This window comes from Argentina silus (genome assembly GCF_951799395.1).
Source record: "Argentina silus genome assembly, chromosome: 4".
NCBI lineage: Eukaryota > Metazoa > Chordata > Actinopteri > Argentiniformes > Argentinidae > Argentina > Argentina silus.
Window position 1 is genome coordinate 14783208 of NC_139658.1, and position 18115 is coordinate 14801322.

Below are 18115 nucleotides of genomic sequence, written 5' to 3' on the forward strand. Positions count from 1 at the left end.
CAGGAAAGGACGGTTCAAGTGAAGAAGATCATAGAAGCTGTTGACTCAGAGTATGTGTGTTCTCTAACAATCCCAACCTTTCCAATCATGTTTTAAAGGAATGTAATCAATAAGATGATGTTTGATAAGAGAAAAAAAATCTGCTTCGATCCCATTCGAAACATTCACAAATAACGTTAATGTACCGTGAGTTTGATGTAATCTGAGTTTGTGTGATACAAATTGTAGTTTGTGTACTGAGATTGCAAAAAATAAGTCATCACAATTACAGTATGTGTGTCATTACAGGAATCCAATTCCAGTGCTTGAACCTGAGGACGGCCTGTTCAGCCTCCACACCCTCTTCCCACTCTGACAAAGACTTCAGACCATGTACATCGGGGCATCCCACTACCTTTGCTCACATATTAAGTGTGAAGATCTAACTGTTAAAAGGAGACTAGGATTCCGTTGACAATTGCTATGTTTATGGCTATGAATTTGTAATGAAATGGATTTATGTACACTCAAGCTTGTTTTATGCACTGGTGTGTGTACCAGGACAGCGTCTGTGCAGCACTTGAAAGGTCTGAAATACAGTGTCCTGCGTAAGTAATGGGACAGTGAAGCATTCTTCTTTCGGCTCTATACTCCAAAAGTTGGGATTTGATATCAAACAATTATTGTGAGGTTAAAGTAGAGATTCTCAGCTTTTATTTATTGGTATTTGTGTAATATTGGTTTCACCATTCAGAAAAGACACCATGTATGCATATACCCTATTACAGGGTACCCATAAGTAATGCGACAGATTTATCAAATGTCCAAAATAAGCACTTGTGTTTAATATTTGGTCGACAATCCTTTGCATGCAATAGTTGCAATAAGTCTGTGACCCATTGATGCCACCAGACGCTTACATTATACATTATTATGCATAGTCCCCATATTTCAGGGAACCCAAAAGTAATGGGACAGATTTATCACATGTCCAAATTAAGCACTCATGTTTAGCATTTGGTGGACAATCCTTTGCAATAACTGCCTGAAGTCTGTGACCCATTGAGCTCACCAGACGCTGGGTATCTTCTTTGGTGATACTTTGCCAGGCCTGTACGGCAGCTATGATCAGTTGTTTGTTTTGAGGTATTTTTGTCTAAAATCTTATCGTCGGGAAATTAAATGCATGCTCAATTGGATTTAAATGTGAAGATTGACTTGGCCAGTCAAGACCTATCCACTTTTTGGCTCTGAAAAACTCCCTAGTTACTATGTATACAGTAGGTCATGATGAAGCACCATCCAATACATTTGGAGGCATTTGCTTGCACTCAAGCAGACAAGATGTTTCTGTACACTTCAGAATACATTCCGCTTCTGCCATCAGCAGGTACAATCATCATTTAAGACAAGTTAGTAAGTTCTAGTGGCAGCTATACATGCCAAAACATGTTTCACAAACGAGGTGGTATGCTGTAAATCTTTGGCAGATACTTTTTTACTTACATGATAATATTAATCGTATCTTAAGAATCTTATAATAAAGACCTCTGCAGGATTTTTAGGTACTTTTTAGCAAACTGTAACCTGACCATCCTTTTTGAGGATAACACTCCTGGAGAGTGTTCCTGTTCTGTGGGACAGTGGTTTTGGGGGTTTTCTTAATTATGGTGAGCATTAGGCAAGCCTAAGGTTTTGGCTATGTTTCTGTTTTTTATGATTTTTCATGACTTCCTTGACTTTTCATTGATGAAACACCAGAAACACCTGTCACGGTAATTGTCCCATTACTTTTGGGTACCCTGAAATAGCCCTGAAATATACCAATTTGCATACAAATTGGTGGAATTTCTGAATGGTAAAACCAATATTACACAAATACCATCAAATAAAAGCTGAGAATCTTGACTAACCTCATAGTAATTGTTTGTAGAGCCAAAATAAGAAAAAAAGCTTCACTGTTCCATTGCTTATGCAGGGCACTATATATATATATATATATTGTATATACATACATGTAGCGCTGTTTTTTTTTTATGTTGTTGTCTGAAACAGCCATCATTCACCTGTCATCTTTAAAACCATTTTTGTTATTGCTGGGTTGCTACCACTTACAGTATAATCACTTATTTCATTCATATTGCCTGTGTACACCATTTACTGTACTTCTGACAACTGTCAATAAAAGCTGGTTTTATATTTGTATATGCTACAGTGTTCTGCCTTTGATATGAAGAAGGAGCCAATAAGAATACTAAATCACCACAACAATACCAAATGTGATTTTTATGTTTAATTTTTATGTTGATCAGTTGATTATGTTGCATGCCAAAGCACATGAGCCCATAATGAGGATGTGTGTGTCTCGTCTTTGTCATCATCTTTGACTGTATCCAATATTTCTGTCTCTACCCTTTTTCTACCCTTTTCTCTACCCAATAACACTGTCCTCACTCACTACTCTTTTTTCATTCTATAATATTCAACATTTACTTCTTTTAAATTCCAATGTATTGTTTTTTAACTATATTGGGATTTTAAATTATCTTTTTCCTTGTACAAATAATATATTAATTAAATGGTATTGGGTGGATTAAATGATATTAAATGGTATTGGGTGGATTAAATGGTATTAAATGGTATTGGGTTACGTCCTGGTTCTCTCACCTTTTCCTCAAGTGCACTCATACAATGAATTTAAAAGAACACATGCTTGCGGAATAAGAGGAAGTGCAACTTTTGGCTGAAGAGTAAAAGTGGGCAGCAATTGGCTCGAAGAGTTTCTTCTCCACCTCTATTTTTGTGATTTAGCATAAACAAGTTCTCTCAATTCCCTGTTGTGAATTAGAACGTCAATGTCGTCTTGTTAGTGTGTGTGTGTGTGTGTGTGTGTGTGTGTGTGTGCGTGTGCGTGCATGAGTGTGTGCGTATGTGTGTGTGCGTGCATGCGCTCGTAGGAGTAGGGTGTGATTTCCCAGTCTCAATATTTTGTTGTCAATGACGGAAGTTGAGTGGGAAATAAGGGGGCCGTTTCTTCCTTTACTTTGTACACATACCATCATATGATTCAATTTCTGTACAAACAGATCAAGCACGCACACTAGCTCGTACATTATACTGTAGTATAACATTCATATGCAGTGCTTTTCGAAAACCAGCATCATATGCATCAAGTTAAGTATTTTTATTGATGTAGATCACAATATTACAGTCTATACACACAAGAAGAATACATCAGGATAAAGTTAAAGAGCATACACTCTTGTAGCATTTGAACTGGGGGGAGGCAAAAAACATCTGTCTTTAGTGGTTCTTCAGGTCTCGATGAGAGCACAAGACCCTTTCCTGTGCTACAGAGAGAGAGAGAGAGAGAAAGAGAGAGAGAGAAAGAGAGAGAAAGAGAGAGAAAGAGAGAGAGACATGCATTGAGATGCTATCATTCTCTCTAGTGGAGCTTTCAACTCCAGGCTCCTCATCTTGACGCTGAAACAAACAGACCACAGAGAAACCACAGACCTCGCCACAGGCAGAGACACAGAGAGAAAGACGGGGAGAGAGAGAGAGAGAGAGAGAGAGAGAAAAGAGAGAGAAGCATTGGTATACTGAGTTTCACAGTACAACGAATAAAAGAGGCAGAATACATTTTCTCATTGCTACTAATATCCTATGTAGTTTGTAACACTTGATATTGAACTATTTCTATAATGCAGTACATGTACTGTATCTTATTTTGTCATCCACATTACAAGGCATTATGAACATGGAGAGCACAATGCATAAACGGATGTTGGCAGTTTGCCAACTCACAGGGCAAACGTTACAGAACGTGTATGTATTTTATTCAATCGTTTTAATGTTTCACATATCAATGAAGGAAACTAGTAATCAACAGAACAATTATATTGATGCAGGTATGCAAACTTGAGTGTATGAGTTTCATAGATGATACAACAACAACAAAAGTGAAAGAAAGACAATGATGACAAAGAAAACACGGTTACACTTTACATGTACATTAGTAGTAGTTTATACTACAGTAATTATTAGTTTATAGACAGTTTTTAAATCTGTAATAAACAGTTCTAATTCCACGATTAGAACTGAGAGATCATCCTCTATAACTGAAACCCTAACTCATAGCACTGTCACTTTTGCATTTCACTGTATACTTGTATGCACGTGACAAATAAAGAATCTTGAATCTTGAATCTTGAATCTTGATATCAACATTAGAGCAAACCAAAGCACTGCTTCATGAAGATAATTTGGTCTAAACACTTTGGGGCAGTTGACACCATGCATATCTACTCTTTAGACAGCTTCAGAACGTGTTCCCCGAAAACAGTCAGTTAACTGGTCTACGCTGCAGCTGGGAGTGAGTAAATCGTGATTGCTGTGTCAAATCAATAATGCGTTCAGCAGATTTGTACAGAAAGTGAAATAAAGGTGAATTGTCATTATTTATATGTTTTCAGAATCAATAATTAAGCTTCCAATTTCATCTTTCTAAGTTTGGTTAACCCATAAACATACATCATATATGTCATCACTATATGTCATGAAATATGTCAAAACACTGTAATTACAAAAACAACATTTTGCAATGAAAATCACGCCGATACATGATGGTGACACCATTAAACGTTTTAAAGTATCATTATAATGAATGTGGCAAACATGGTTTATATTCCTTAATAAAATAGCTTTTTTTCTCTTAAACCTACTCCTGACATGGTTCAATCAAGAACCCATTAATTCCCATTCGCCTAGTGAGTGGAGTACTGGCAAATGCTCTACCAAGTGACGATATTTAGGGAATTATTACTTTTATACAACAGTTACACAACAAATCCGAAAATTGTGACAAGAAATCAATGCTTTAAGTATTTATTTTGTGATAGATTGTGGTGGTTTCTGCCCTGCCTTGAGTTCCCAAGGAAGGGGCTATATCATAACAGGCGACTTAACCATGACATGGACATTAAATAATGGCTTTGAACAGCTCTCGACCAATAACAATGCTTGTTTTTTATCAACCTGTTATATAATATTGTTTTGAAGATTTAAAACAGAAATAACATTGTTGTCAACGTGTGTATGTTATACTTTAATTAAATATTCCTAAAAGCAAGGCTTGCTCTTCTGCTTCAGTTTTTGTGAAAAGCAAACTTCAAACACAGAGCACTACAGATGCGTTTGTTTAATGCCATGATCTTTAGATTCAATGTGCTTCGTTCATGCAAAAGGGATAGTGCTCGCAAGACCATGAGGGTGCAACTACTGTATTTTAACCTGCTGTATCTTATTTGCTGTTGTTTACAGCATGTAGCTCACAAACTTCACCTCTACAACACAATCTCACGAATAAGTTCTTCAAACCTTTTGACAAAAATGTGTTACTGAACGTTAACATTACAATCCTTTTATTGGTTGTAATTCACCAGAATGATTATGGATATATAGGCTTTATAGCGACAATAATTAAAGGGGTAGTTCATCCAAACTACAAAATGACTTGGATGAAACTACAAACTACAAAAACCAACAGGATGAGGAATGAGCAATGGTATCAAACACATGTTTTATATGTGGCTGATACCGTTCCTCATTTCCTTCCATCCATTACAATGAGCCTGTCCTCCGACTCCATCAGCCTCTACTGATTAGAAAGTATCTTCGACGCAGGTCTGCTATACATTGTGGATAATATAGTACTGTGCATAATAACAGAATATTGCTAGGTACATATGAATGATACGTAATGATTGTTACCGAAGCAAAAGCCTGTGTACACTTTGAGTGAAGAGAAGACCAACTGTGAACTAGGGTCAAGGACATTTCTCTTGAAAACATAATCAACAGTAGACTTGGACTTGCAGATTAACATTAGTGGATCTTGTTTGAGGGAATCGTAATGTTGAATCTCATTTGTCTCTATGTATACCCTTCTCTCAAGTTATAAACATAAATATATTGATAATATATCATTGTCATGTAAAACATGTCTTTAAATTGTCTTGGTAACCCTCGTGTAATTACTCACAATTAGAAAGTAAATGAAGGTGAGTAACACGTACTTGACCTGGACATTCTTATCCACAGTTACTGTCACAAGTAACAAGTTAAAAACACCATTCTTTATATAACTGTATTATATTAGCAAGACTCAAAATGATAAATGACTGAAATAAAGAGGAACCATTTATTAATCATTTTGCTTCACGTCTACACTGTAGTTTTTATAGATCATTGGTGATTTAAAGTCAGTGATACGATCAATTCTGATGCATTCTGCTATTCAAGTGACACTTGCACTTTTTCGCACAAATACTTTTCAATACAATTCCACTCAATTCCACTTTATAATCTGCAATGACATTAAATCGATATGTTAAATCACATTGCTGTTTTAAATGCACTATTTAGATGATTTGCAATACTGTGATGCAAAATTGCTTAATAACACATCTTAACCAATGATTCTAAGTGTAAAAGCTGTTGTTTGAACAAAGTAAGAGAGAAGAACAGGCCTTTTAGCTTCAAATTAAGATTTGATGATAGCTGTTTTGATCACACTAAACAAAGGTCATTTTCACTTTACACTCAAAAGCCCTGATTGCATTTTACTTGAAGTGTAGTGTATCATGTGTTGTATGTGCGGTGTGGAAGGGAAGCTTGTATTGTGTGTGATGTGTACTGTGTATATTGGCTATTACCAGTGCTATGACAGTGATCTACTGTAATTGTGTACGACAAATTCCCAACAAATCATTCTAAAGTATTAAGACTTTCTTATTACACAATGCCAATCAACATATGTGTGTGTGTGTGTGTGTGTGTGTGTGTGTGTGTGTGTGTGTGTGTGTGTGTGTGTGCGTGTGAAGTGTAACAGTGTCAATTATATCTCTCTAACAATGACAACTAACACAGGTAGTCAACCATGCTCTACTGTAATTGTGTACGACAAATTCCCAACAAATCATTCCAAAGTATTAAGACTTTGTTATTACACAATGCCAATCAACATATGTGTGTGTGTGAGTGTGTGTGTGTGTGTGTGTGTGTGTGTGTGTGTGTATGTGTGTGTGTGTGCGCGCATGTGTAACAGTGTCAGTATCAATATATCAATGACAAACTAACACAGCTAGTCAACCATACTTACTGTATGTGTTTGAGTTCACTCCACCCTTTGGGTTGCCAGAGATAGCCTCTCCGTCTCCTCCCTTCCCACAATGCATAGAGCCCCTGATCACAGGCAGGTCAAAATCACACATCTTTGCCAGAAGTGCTAACAAGCTAACATACTGTACCCTCATAGAGCTGCTATTGCGTTGGAAATGGCAGAATCCCTCTTCTGATTACATTTAAATGTCGACTTACTCATACTCTGTTTGTCTGATATGGATACATGTTCAGGGGACTCTCTTTCTCACTGGCACCCCCCCCCCCCCCCCCACACACACACAGATGTGTTTAGTGTTGGAGACCCCTCAGTGTGACTCAGACAGGGAAGCCCAGGTGAGAGATAGAAAGCAACGTGGAGGTGTATCTGACTCAACACTGAAACAGAAGAATGGAAACACCAGGCGGCTAACCGTCAGACATACAGGTCTTCTTGGACACCCACCTTCAAGATAACACATCAACAGAATCCCCCTGTTGACTGAAAAGGATATTGATCCCGGGGGCAGCATATTTCCGATTATGATTTAATACTGAAAGTACTTGTGTGTTAGCCAGAGTAAAATGAAACATGAGAAAAATAGAATACATTTAAATAAATTATAGGCTACTGTCTTAAGGGAACAATGTGCCATGAAGTTACTATTTTGTTCATTTACTATTTTGGTAAGCAAATATAACTACTTAGCAGTAGGGTAGCTGTAGTAAAGCTAGAATGATTGAATTGTAAAAATAAAAAACGGTTCAATTCAGTTTCATTAGGCAACTTATTGGTCTGTGTGACTTGCTAAGGAAGAGTAAATGACTGCGATATGGATATGACACCTCCTGAGATATTGGCCAATTTTAGTAGTTGGCAATGTCATTCAACATGACATTCAGATGGTTATTTTTACCCTGTGCATCTGTAAGTAAAAAAAGAAAAGAAACAAAAAGCATACAATTTACGTATGTAAGTGACGTGAACAAGACGTTATTGCAACATGAACGAGATGAGAAGGGCACTGAGTAGGTGGGCTATGATTGCAACGTGATTATTCCAATGGAACCGTTTTGACGCCCACCGTTGGCGAAGATTACCACACCTTAATATTGAACCCCTTTAAACGCGTTTTGCATCCTGTACGATGTTGCGCAAACACTCTTTTCCGGTAAGTCTCTCTATCTTTAAGTCAGGACTCATTCCGTCCCACGCAGCTTCTTTTATTCTGTCACGGGTACATCTTTGTCAACACGAAGGTCCACGAAGGTCACCAATGCCTCAGTGAGCGCCTATTAGATTACAAGTAGAATGACTCGTAACACAATGGAGTTTTATCTCTTCTTTTTTTTTTCAATACGGTTTTGCAGGTGGGTGTCTTTTGCGCACTTATACTCTCATTCTCACCAAAGGTATCCCCAGTGAGTCACCAAGAACAGATACAGCCATTTAGGCTTGAATCGTCATTGGAATTACAGTAAATTGTTGTTTTTTATGTGAACAATTTGTCTTTAGGGGGCGATATAACCTAACATAATTGCATTAGGCCTATCAACTTATTTCAATGACGATGAAGTGCTATGATTGAGGTTCTTTGACTTAGATATCTGGAAGTAACATTTCTGAATAGCCTGTAGTTTTAGAATAGCTAAAACAATATAAATTAAAAGGTTCTGTTAAATATACACTCACTTAACACTTTATTAGGAACACCTGTACACCTTCTCATGGTGGAGGTGATGTAATGGGGTGGGGAATGTTTTGTTGGCACACTTTGGGCCCCGTTTAATAACAATCAATCATTGCTTGAATGCCACAGCCTATTTGAGTATTGTTGCATGTGCATCCCTTCATGGACACAATTTATATCTTCTAATGGCTACTTCCAGCATGATAATGCATAAAGCAAAAGTCCTCTCAAACTTGTTTCATGAACATGACAATGAGTTCAGTGTTCTTCAGTGGCCTTCCCAGTCACCGGATCTGAATCCAATACAACACCTTTGAGATGTGGTAGAACAGAAGATTCACAGCTTGAAAGTGCACCTGAAAAATCTGCAGGAATTGCGTGATGCAATTCTTCTGTGGAGAAGAGCACACATATGAGTGCAACCTATTTTTTTGGTCCAGAAGAGCCCCTAAAAATACATTCTATGTTGAGGAAACCTGTGTGAGGATGTAAGGAATTCAACATCTGTGTCTTGGGTCTAACCTTGAATACCGTATAGGCCTGTAGCCTACCTTATTTTGATGCCAGTAGTCTATGCATCTATTTAAACATAATCAGGAACAAAACATTAGACTCAGTTTTTGACTGTTGAAGGTTTTTTTCCTGTCGAGTGTTTGGTTTCTAATTAGCCGACATTATTTGACATACACTACTAACCTATGAGTTTTCTCTCCTGGCTACAGAGCCCTGCGTAAGGGATCTTCTTCTTTTTGAACTGTACACCAAAAGTTTGGATTGGAAATCAAACAATGACTATGAGGTTAAAGTATAGATTCTCAGGTTTTTGATGGTATTTGTTTACATACACTTTTTATGCATAGTCTTACTATTTCAGGGTAACACAACTAATGGGACAGATTAATATAATGTCTTTGATTGACAATCCTTTGCAATAACTGCAACCCATTGACCATTGGTATCTTCTATGGTGATGCTTTGCCAGGCCTGTACTGCAGCCATCTTCAGTTGTTGTTTGTGTTGAGGTCTTTTTGCCTAAACTCTTATCATCAGGAAATTAAATGTTCAATTGGATTTAAATCTAAAGATTGACTTGGCCAGTCAAGACCTTTGCACTTTTTGCCCTGAAAAACTCCTTAGTTGCTATGGCGGTATGTTTTGGGTCATTGTCTTACTGTATGATGAATCACCATGTACTTGAGCAGACAAGATGTTCCTGTACACTTCAGAGTACATTCTGCTGCTACTGTCAGCAGTTACATCATCAATGAAGACAAGTTAGCCAGTTCTAGAGGCAGCTATACAGTACATGCCCAAACCATAACACCTGCTCCACCACATTTTTAACAGATGAGATGGTATGCTGTAAGTCATGGGCAGATTCTTTTTTCTCTTTTTCCTCTTGCAATCACACTGTACAGGATAATATTTGTATTATTTGTCCATCAGACCCTTTTCCAGACCTCTGCAGGCTTTTAATTTACTTTTTAGTGTAGTTCGCTGAGAATGTATACCGTCACTTTTCGGAGGATATAGCCATAAAAACATTGCATTGCATTGTAAATTCGTAATGATGTAAAAATGATAAATACAATCATTTTCTCTATGTTGAAAAAACATGATTGAAGATTGCATTTCATTTTTCAAATTAGAATAATGTTTAGCAACACGGGCAGAAATGCACGTCCTCAAAAGATCACTGAAGTATCTTCTGCTCTTAACATGCCTCCACTTTTTGATGTTATAACTTCATTTCTATGTTTCCTATGCTTTAGTGTGTCGCCACATTTGCGCTCTGGGTGAGCGCTCAGATGGTGTGCGGTCTGTGCGCCCCGCCAGACTCGGAGGGCTCTAAGAGCAGACTTGCAGACCACCTTTCTGCAACACTACATGCAATGATCCCATTTAACAACGAGGGATGAAAAAAGAGCGAATGTGGGGCGGGGTTGGGGTCGTTCTGAGCTCTCTATCATACCCTGTTCCCACGTCTGATCACACGAGCTTGATAAAGTGTCGCTGTGTCAAATAAGGTGAAAATGGTCCAAAAGTGGATGCAGGCATTTGCTTTACTGCTCTTTTGTCAAAGTAAGTTGATTTTAATTACTGAAGCCAAACATATACACAGTAGCTTAATATTTCACTAACGTTTAAGGTAATATTTAGTCCATAATGATCGAGATGTTACCTATATTCAGAATGTACCTTTCAAAGATTAATGAAAAGGTGTCGTTGTGATGGAAAGAAACGTAACGGTCAAGGGAATAATTATTTAATGTGTAGAGCTATTGATTTGAGCTGCTTAAATGACCTTGAAAAACTCAAGGCCCTATTAAAAGCCTGTCATTTATTTCGCCTTTTATTTGAAATACATTACATGCTGCATAGACATTTACATTTTACATTTATGGCATTTAGCAGACGCCTTTATCCAAAGCGACGTACAACAAATACATTTGTCTAAGTAAGTGAATCATCTATCCAACAGTCATCATAAGACAAAGTAATCAATGCTCACACCAGGGGCCATTGGCAGTCGTAATGCCAGTAGGCTAATTTAAAAAAAATATATATATTTTATTAGCAGGAGAGAACTTGTACAGGGGGGTAGCAGGGGAGAAGAGGCCTCGGGGTTAGGGTTAGTATAGGGGGGGTAGTGAGGGTGAAGGGTCTTTACGAGGGACTGTTAAGATAGTAGCTTGAAGAGATGGGTTTTCAATCTACGGCGGAACCTAGAACATAGAGTGATGATAAATTATACACAGGATATTAGGGGAAAACTAAGAGCTTAAATCATGAATCACATTATGTTTGTGCACTTTTATTTTAAAAGGTTTTGCTGTAAAAGTGATACATTAAGCCTCTTGCATTTTCAGTGTATCAATACCATTTCCCCAAATTTGTAAAGATACAGATTATTTTAGAATACGTAGACTGGGCCTAGTTGGAATCAAAATGCCTATTCACATGAAATAACAACCTAATTTTAACAGAAACTATAAGGTTATCTGTCCAAACTAACCGACATACACCTATTTCTCAGAAACGTTTTCAGCCAAGCGCACAGTGGTCGAGGAGAGAACGCAGTACGACATCACCTGTAGCCCTGGAAAAGCTAGAACCTCCATGGTGCTTTGGTTTCGAGTGCCAGACAACGGTGGAATCGAGTTTATTGCATCTTTTGGCAGCAATGGTCAGCGGAAAACGAATTTGGACAACAATGTCTTCCTCGAAACAAGTTACTCAAGGACCATACGTCTGAGATCTTTCAAGAAGGATCGTGACAGCGGCGTTTACAGCTGTGCATCAATTAACGACAATTCGCTTGTATTTGGTGAGGTGACCCGACTTGCTGGTCCAGGTGAGAAGGCTACAACATCATTGTACCGTATGATGACCTGGAAAAAATTGATTCCCTGCACATTATGTTTATATATTGCAATGTTAAAACAAATAAATGCTCTTAACGTTTTATAACACTTTCCTTCTTGCTTTAGACCCTCCGAAAACTACCACGGCACCACTGACAACCACAGAACCGAACCCATCCACCACCACCACCACCACCAAGCCCTGTATTTGTAACTCCAACAAAGGTTGGCTTCGTTTGGTTAAGCCACTGTTCATTAGCTATTACTAACTGAAAACAACAACAAATATGATATTAATATTCATAGTAGTAGCAGTAGTAGTGGTGGTAGAGGGGCTTTCGAAATATCCTAACAGTACTGTATGTACTGTTCTTTTATCATCATCGTATTATATCATTAGTGAGTGTGAATGTGAATGGTCATTGGAATAACACTCAATAATGGAATAACGCTCAAATATTCAGCTCATCAAACTTTTTTATTATACCACGTTATGGCAGGATAACAGTTACATGAACTCTTCATTTGCTGTGAAATCTATCCTACTGAGAATTTATACAAGAGCACTTAAGAATAATTATGACCTTTTATGAATATTGCAAATATACAACTTGTGTGAGTTGTGCTTTACAGGGGTGAACCCGAGTGTGTCCTGTGATATTATGGTGTGGGCCCCACTTACTGCTGTCTGTGGCCTCTTCCTCATCCTCCTCATCATCACCATATGCCACTGCAACCGTGAGTCCTGCATGTACCCCCACCCATTTCCTTCATATAATGTTGCCTGTAGAGCAGTAACACCTGCGGTACCCATACCCTTTTGTTCCTGTGTCACACCCACTTACCCCATCCTGCCTGATCTGCTAAACAAACTCTCCAACATCAAACTCTTCAATGGTCACATCCCTTTTGAACACCGACAGCACAGCCATAACAGTAACATCGAGCCAATTAGCATGTAGCCTACTGTAGATACAGAGGCACAATTTATCTATATGTCCTAACCTATGCAAGTTCGCTTATAACTCGATTTTTATTTCTACTTTGAAATGTTGAACTCATCACCACATTACAGGCTTGTAATGATGCCATGTTACCACTGTGTTGAGTGCCTCAGTTCAGATGTTCAAATGTTAACATGACTTTGCTTTAGGTATAAGAACGAGACGCTGTCCTCATCATTACAAAAGACAGTAAGTTTTCCCTTTTTTTTCTTTGGCAAACCTACAGAAGTAACTGAAACAATGTATAGAAACATCTGCCCTTATGTGACCGTTTACAGCAGTGGTATAATGGTGTAATGGTATAAAGTTTGATCTACCCTAAATTGGTTGATAATTGTATGATGTTAATTTCTTAAATGTTCTCTAATTTCTCTCTTGGACAGGCCACGGATGGAAGTGTCCGAAAAACAACATCCGATGACCAAAAGAAATGTCTAACCATCAGCAGGTAAACAATACATTTTGTATACATTTTAATGGTAAGTCGTCTATAGACTGTTGTTAACTATTCATTTATAAAACGTTTATAAATAATTTATAAATAGTTAAAACTCATTGGCCTTGAAAATAATAATAAGCTATTCAAGCTCATTTGTCAAGGAAAAAGCTAAATGGAATTGCCCAAATTACAAATGAACAAGACAATAGTATATTGGATCACTCCTGAACGAATTCTTTCAAGATTACGTTTAGTATCAATCCATGGAATAATATAGATATAATTTTACACAGTATATGATTACAATTCAAAGATCAGGTTAAACATGTTTTCAGAATGTTGTGTTGTTGGGTGTTGTTGAGTTAGCTCACTTCACGTTTAACATTTCCACATTTTCAAAAAATCATTGTCAATTTCAGTGATCAAAGAAAACAAAATAACTAATAATAACTGCTGGACAGGGTTATATGATGGGTTATATGATGAGGGTTATATATCTGACTTATGAATACAGCTCTAAGCAGTGTTTTGTCGCCACATTTGAACTCGTACAACTAGAGAGCAAAGCTGCAAGTCATTTGCTAAAGTTGACATTTTGTAAAGCCTTCATTTTTAATGACTTCAAAAGCAAAACTCTTACGTTCATAATGTAATAGTTAGCATCTTTTGACAACTAGTATGTTCATTATATAACCAATATCATTGTCAATTCTTCTCACAGATGAAGATTTACGGCCAGAACACATCATCTTGCTGAAATGATTCTCAGATGTTGTCTGTCACACAATTTTACATGTTCAGCTTTACAATTCCATGTTTTCCATTCTTACATATTTAGTGTGGCATATTAAGCTCTTCATACATCATAGTTGAAATAGCTCTTCTCATTTGTACAAAATATGGGATTTATAGCAGCTTTTTGTAGTTGATTTACTATACTGTGTGCCAGTGTAATATAGAGGGGTATTGCTTATAGGCTACAAGACATTTTTCTTCCCCTGACTTCCTGTAAATGACATAGTTACAAGCTCTGCAGTGAAACTTAATAAAAAACTATAAAACACTTTCTGCCTCAAAATGTTGCTATTCTTCTACTGTATATACTCCTATTCAGTCAATATGCATGATTTATTCAATGCTTTGAGGAGTAATGATCTCTTCTGAATGACAAGACAGAAATGGTAAAACTACATACCTTTTTATTTTCTTTATTATTATTGTTTACAACACTTGAAATCCATTTATCCTGTGTATTCTATCCCACCAGTTATTACAGCAAACTTTCCAAGGCCATTTCAAGCAAAAACAAAGTATTGAAGTAGGTTTTGAACAGACAATGGAAGTACACATTCCAAACTCTATACCAGGAGAGGAAGCATGTTTGTAAAACTTTGCAAACTAAGAAAACCACTGAACTGCTTCATACAAAGAGAGAAAAGTATTTCTGATATTTTACATGACTGTGAATAATGACATGAGAATTAAAAAAATTATTCTCTTTACATAACTGAAATACAAACATATACACTACATTTCCCCTCTACCAAATTATTCTTTTACATATTTTCGGCATTTTTGCATTCGTTTATAAGGTAAGGTTACCCCATGTTGGCTACCACAATTATATTTCTGCTTTGAGGCACAAGGACTTCATTCATATCCATGAATACTGAATGCACACAGCAAATACACAATTATTATTCACAGATTTTTATTTAATTAGAATTCCCATCTCCAAAATATCTCTCAACCTTAGACCTACACCTAAATTCCATGTAAAATTCTATGATAAAATTTGGAAAAATAATCCATTATTCAAAATGTTCACTGGAAGAGAACAGCCCATGGGACTGTGAAATAATACAGTGTTGTCTTATATAAAGCCAAGTTCTTTTTTTACAGTATACAAACATAGGCAGTTTCCAGAGGTAGAGACCACCCATGTTCACTTGTAAGTGCACTTTCGGAGACCAATACTTCTACAAAGCTTACTACACACAAAAAGACCCTTCTAAATATATATATTGCTTTACAGAAAGTAAATATAAAGGATTGCATGAGCTCTCAGTTGCATCTGTATCAAGCAGACCATATCCTGTAAATCCTTGACACATTTCAATATTGTAAACTAAAGTGTTATCATCAAACTAAGCAGACAATGCTGTACACTAGTGTCTTATGGTATCTGTCCACACAACGATAGAAAACACGACTCTCTGTGTACAACAAGATTGCACAGATATCCCGATCCTATACCCCACAATGGACTGCTCCCACCCTAGCTGACACTCACTATTACCCCAACATTGGGAGAACGTTGCTGCAATGTTGGGGGAATAAAACTGTTAACTAGGATGGTGTATCAGGTCTCTGGTGGGCAACGCCTCCCTGTCATTCTCCTCACGGGATTGGACAGAAGATCTGTCAATCCTGGGGAAGAAGTGAAACAATCTCTCTCTCTTTCTCTCTCTTTCTCTCTCTCTCTCTTATTCTGTTCTTTCTACATCTCAAAAGAAAAGAAACCAAAACTACAATCTTCTGTCATGTGTGAAACCAAGCAGGAAAGGCATTGCGCACAGTGTGTGTGTTTGTGTGTGTGTGTGTGTGTGTCTGTGTGTAGATGTTTGTCTTTCATCCAGTATACGTTCTCCACCATCTCAAAAAAATATGATCATCATTCAGAGCAGCTCCCTCAAATGGCGCCTCCGTGTGGCAGGGGAGATGTGGTGCACTCGGAACCTGCAATACGTCATAAACAATCAGTTGGAAGGAAGATTCACTGTGTATTCAAAAGCTTTCTAAGTGTGCTCAGTCAATACAGCTAAACTCAGTAAAATGCTAGTACTTCACAGGACATTGTGATACAGATTAGGGGGTAGTGGCTAGGGGTAGATTTGTAGTTCATCCAATGGGGTCCTTACCCAGAGGTCTAGCTCTTCCCACCCTTCTTTGATGTTGGCACTACGTCTGAGCTCAGCTGTCCTGACAGGAAGTCTGTGGCCGATGGGTCCTCTGCATGATGTTTCTGAAACACAGGGTCCAAGTTTAAGTGAATGAACTGACATTCGTACCCAAATCACATGAAACTGGGCATTTATTTCTCATACATGAGAACCTTTGGTTTTCTTTGCATGACAATGAGCTTTAAGGCTCATCTGCATTTTTACAATCATTTAAATGTGGTTTATGATTTAGTGAGGTTGTTTTCTTACCTTTGGTTTAGACCTTGACTTGCTCTTGCCCTGCAATAGAGATTTGAGACCTTGGTTAGAGTGGATAATGGAGGAAGCTCCATGATATAGTGAGAAGAGAGCCTTGTAACTAGTTTTGCAAAATGTAGAGGGCGCTGTAAGACAATAAACTACCACCACTATGGGATATAGATTTGGGAATCATTCTCTATTTTGGTCCCACCTGAAAGTCATTACAACTTAGGAAGGTTTATTGAAGCATTTATAAACACTTCATAAAGCATACGTCATAAAACATTAATAAGCACATTGATACTATATTAAGCGTGTTATAACAGGTCCTGGCATCTGGCTCTTTACCAAATGTGGCATACTCCCTTTTCCAACCTTTATGTGGCATAGCATGGTCATGAATGAAGCATTTCTATGTAGATTTATGTTTGATAAAGCCATAAAAGTTGTCATGAGTCATGAGACAGCACTTTCCCCTCTCACCTTTGGCTTGTCTCCTTTGGATTTGATCTCGTCTGAAAGCAAAGTGCCTGACAGGGCATCCAGAACAGGGCCAGACATGGGCTGGGCAAAGAAACAAACAGCCAATCAATTAATCAGTTCTGGAAAATGAAGAATGGCCGGCTTATAATGACTTTATTAGGCAAAATAAATAAATCAAGCTTGGAATGCAAAAGCCAGAAGACCTCACTAGAGAGCCCAGAGAAGAAGACCTGACTAGAGAGGCCAGAGAAGAAGACCTCACTAGAGAGCCTAGAGAAGAAGACCTGACTAGAGAGCCCAGAGAAGAAGACCTCACTAGAGAGGCCAGAGAAGAAGACCTGACTAGAGAGGCCAGAGAAGGTCTGTGGGTACCTGGAGGGGCTCTGTCTGCAGAGCTGGAGCAGTGAATTTTGTTTTCACTCCGGCTGAAGGCTCAGCTGGCGCAGCGGAGGCAGAGAAGTCAGAAGACAGGAGGTCAAGGGCAGCCGTGTCATCCATTGACTTCTGTAAGATAAAGAGACAGATAAAGTCAGTACATCAACATGTGAAATACTTCCAGCAACACACCTAAAAATGTCACCATGACATCATCGATAGTTTGGATACAACCGTAGGCTACAGTAACACTATTTTACTAGCTTCAATTTCTCTTCTGATTGTATTCAATGAAAGGAATTGACTGAAAGGAATTAACTTAACGCACATATATCTTTTACAATCTTATCAAAATGTGTTCTTTATCAATAATATGAGAGGAGATCTGTAGGACAATAAACATCTACCACTGTTT

General features: G+C 37.8%; 2 protein-coding genes across 14 annotated transcripts in view; one reads left to right on the forward strand and one right to left on the reverse strand.

The window, feature by feature from the left end:
- Positions 1 to 10545: 10545 nt before the first annotated feature.
- Positions 10546 to 14703, forward strand: cd8a (CD8a molecule). The gene is made up of 7 exons (XM_083667483.1): positions 10546 to 10913; positions 11869 to 12186; positions 12323 to 12421; positions 12830 to 12934; positions 13350 to 13389; positions 13584 to 13648; positions 14361 to 14703. The coding sequence occupies exons 1-6, from the start codon at positions 10865 to 10867 to the stop codon at positions 13636 to 13638; spliced, it is 666 nt and encodes a 221-aa protein (XP_083523609.1). The 5' UTR covers positions 10546 to 10864; the 3' UTR covers positions 13639 to 13648; positions 14361 to 14703.
- A 115-nt stretch (positions 14704 to 14818) lies between these two features.
- cast (calpastatin) overlaps positions 14819 to 18115 on the reverse strand; it is a gene marked incomplete at its 5' end in the record, with an annotated part of 46113 nt that continues 42816 nt past the window's right edge. For all 13 annotated transcript variants that reach the window (XM_083667474.1, XM_083667476.1, XM_083667475.1 and 10 more), the window contains 5 exons: positions 14819 to 16378; positions 16561 to 16664; positions 16852 to 16881; positions 17326 to 17406; positions 17698 to 17829. In XM_083667474.1, coding sequence (XP_083523600.1) covers positions 16569 to 16664; positions 16852 to 16881; positions 17326 to 17406; positions 17698 to 17829 — 339 coding nt within the window. In that variant the 3' untranslated portion in view covers positions 14819 to 16378; positions 16561 to 16568. The remainder of the gene's footprint in view (positions 16379 to 16560; positions 16665 to 16851; positions 16882 to 17325; positions 17407 to 17697; positions 17830 to 18115) is intronic.

Excerpts from the sequence above, each read along its gene's own strand:
- cd8a (XM_083667483.1), top strand. The coding sequence starts at position 10,865 with ATGGTCCAAAAGTGGATGCAGGCATTTGCTTTACTGCTCTTTTGTCAA. Across the intron at positions 12,187-12,322 it reads GACCCGACTTGCTGGTCCAG|ACCCTCCGAAAACTACCACG; the intron begins GTGAGAAGGCTA and ends TTCTTGCTTTAG. Across the intron at positions 13,390-13,583 it reads CCTCATCATTACAAAAGACA|GCCACGGATGGAAGTGTCCG; the intron begins GTAAGTTTTCCC and ends TCTCTTGGACAG.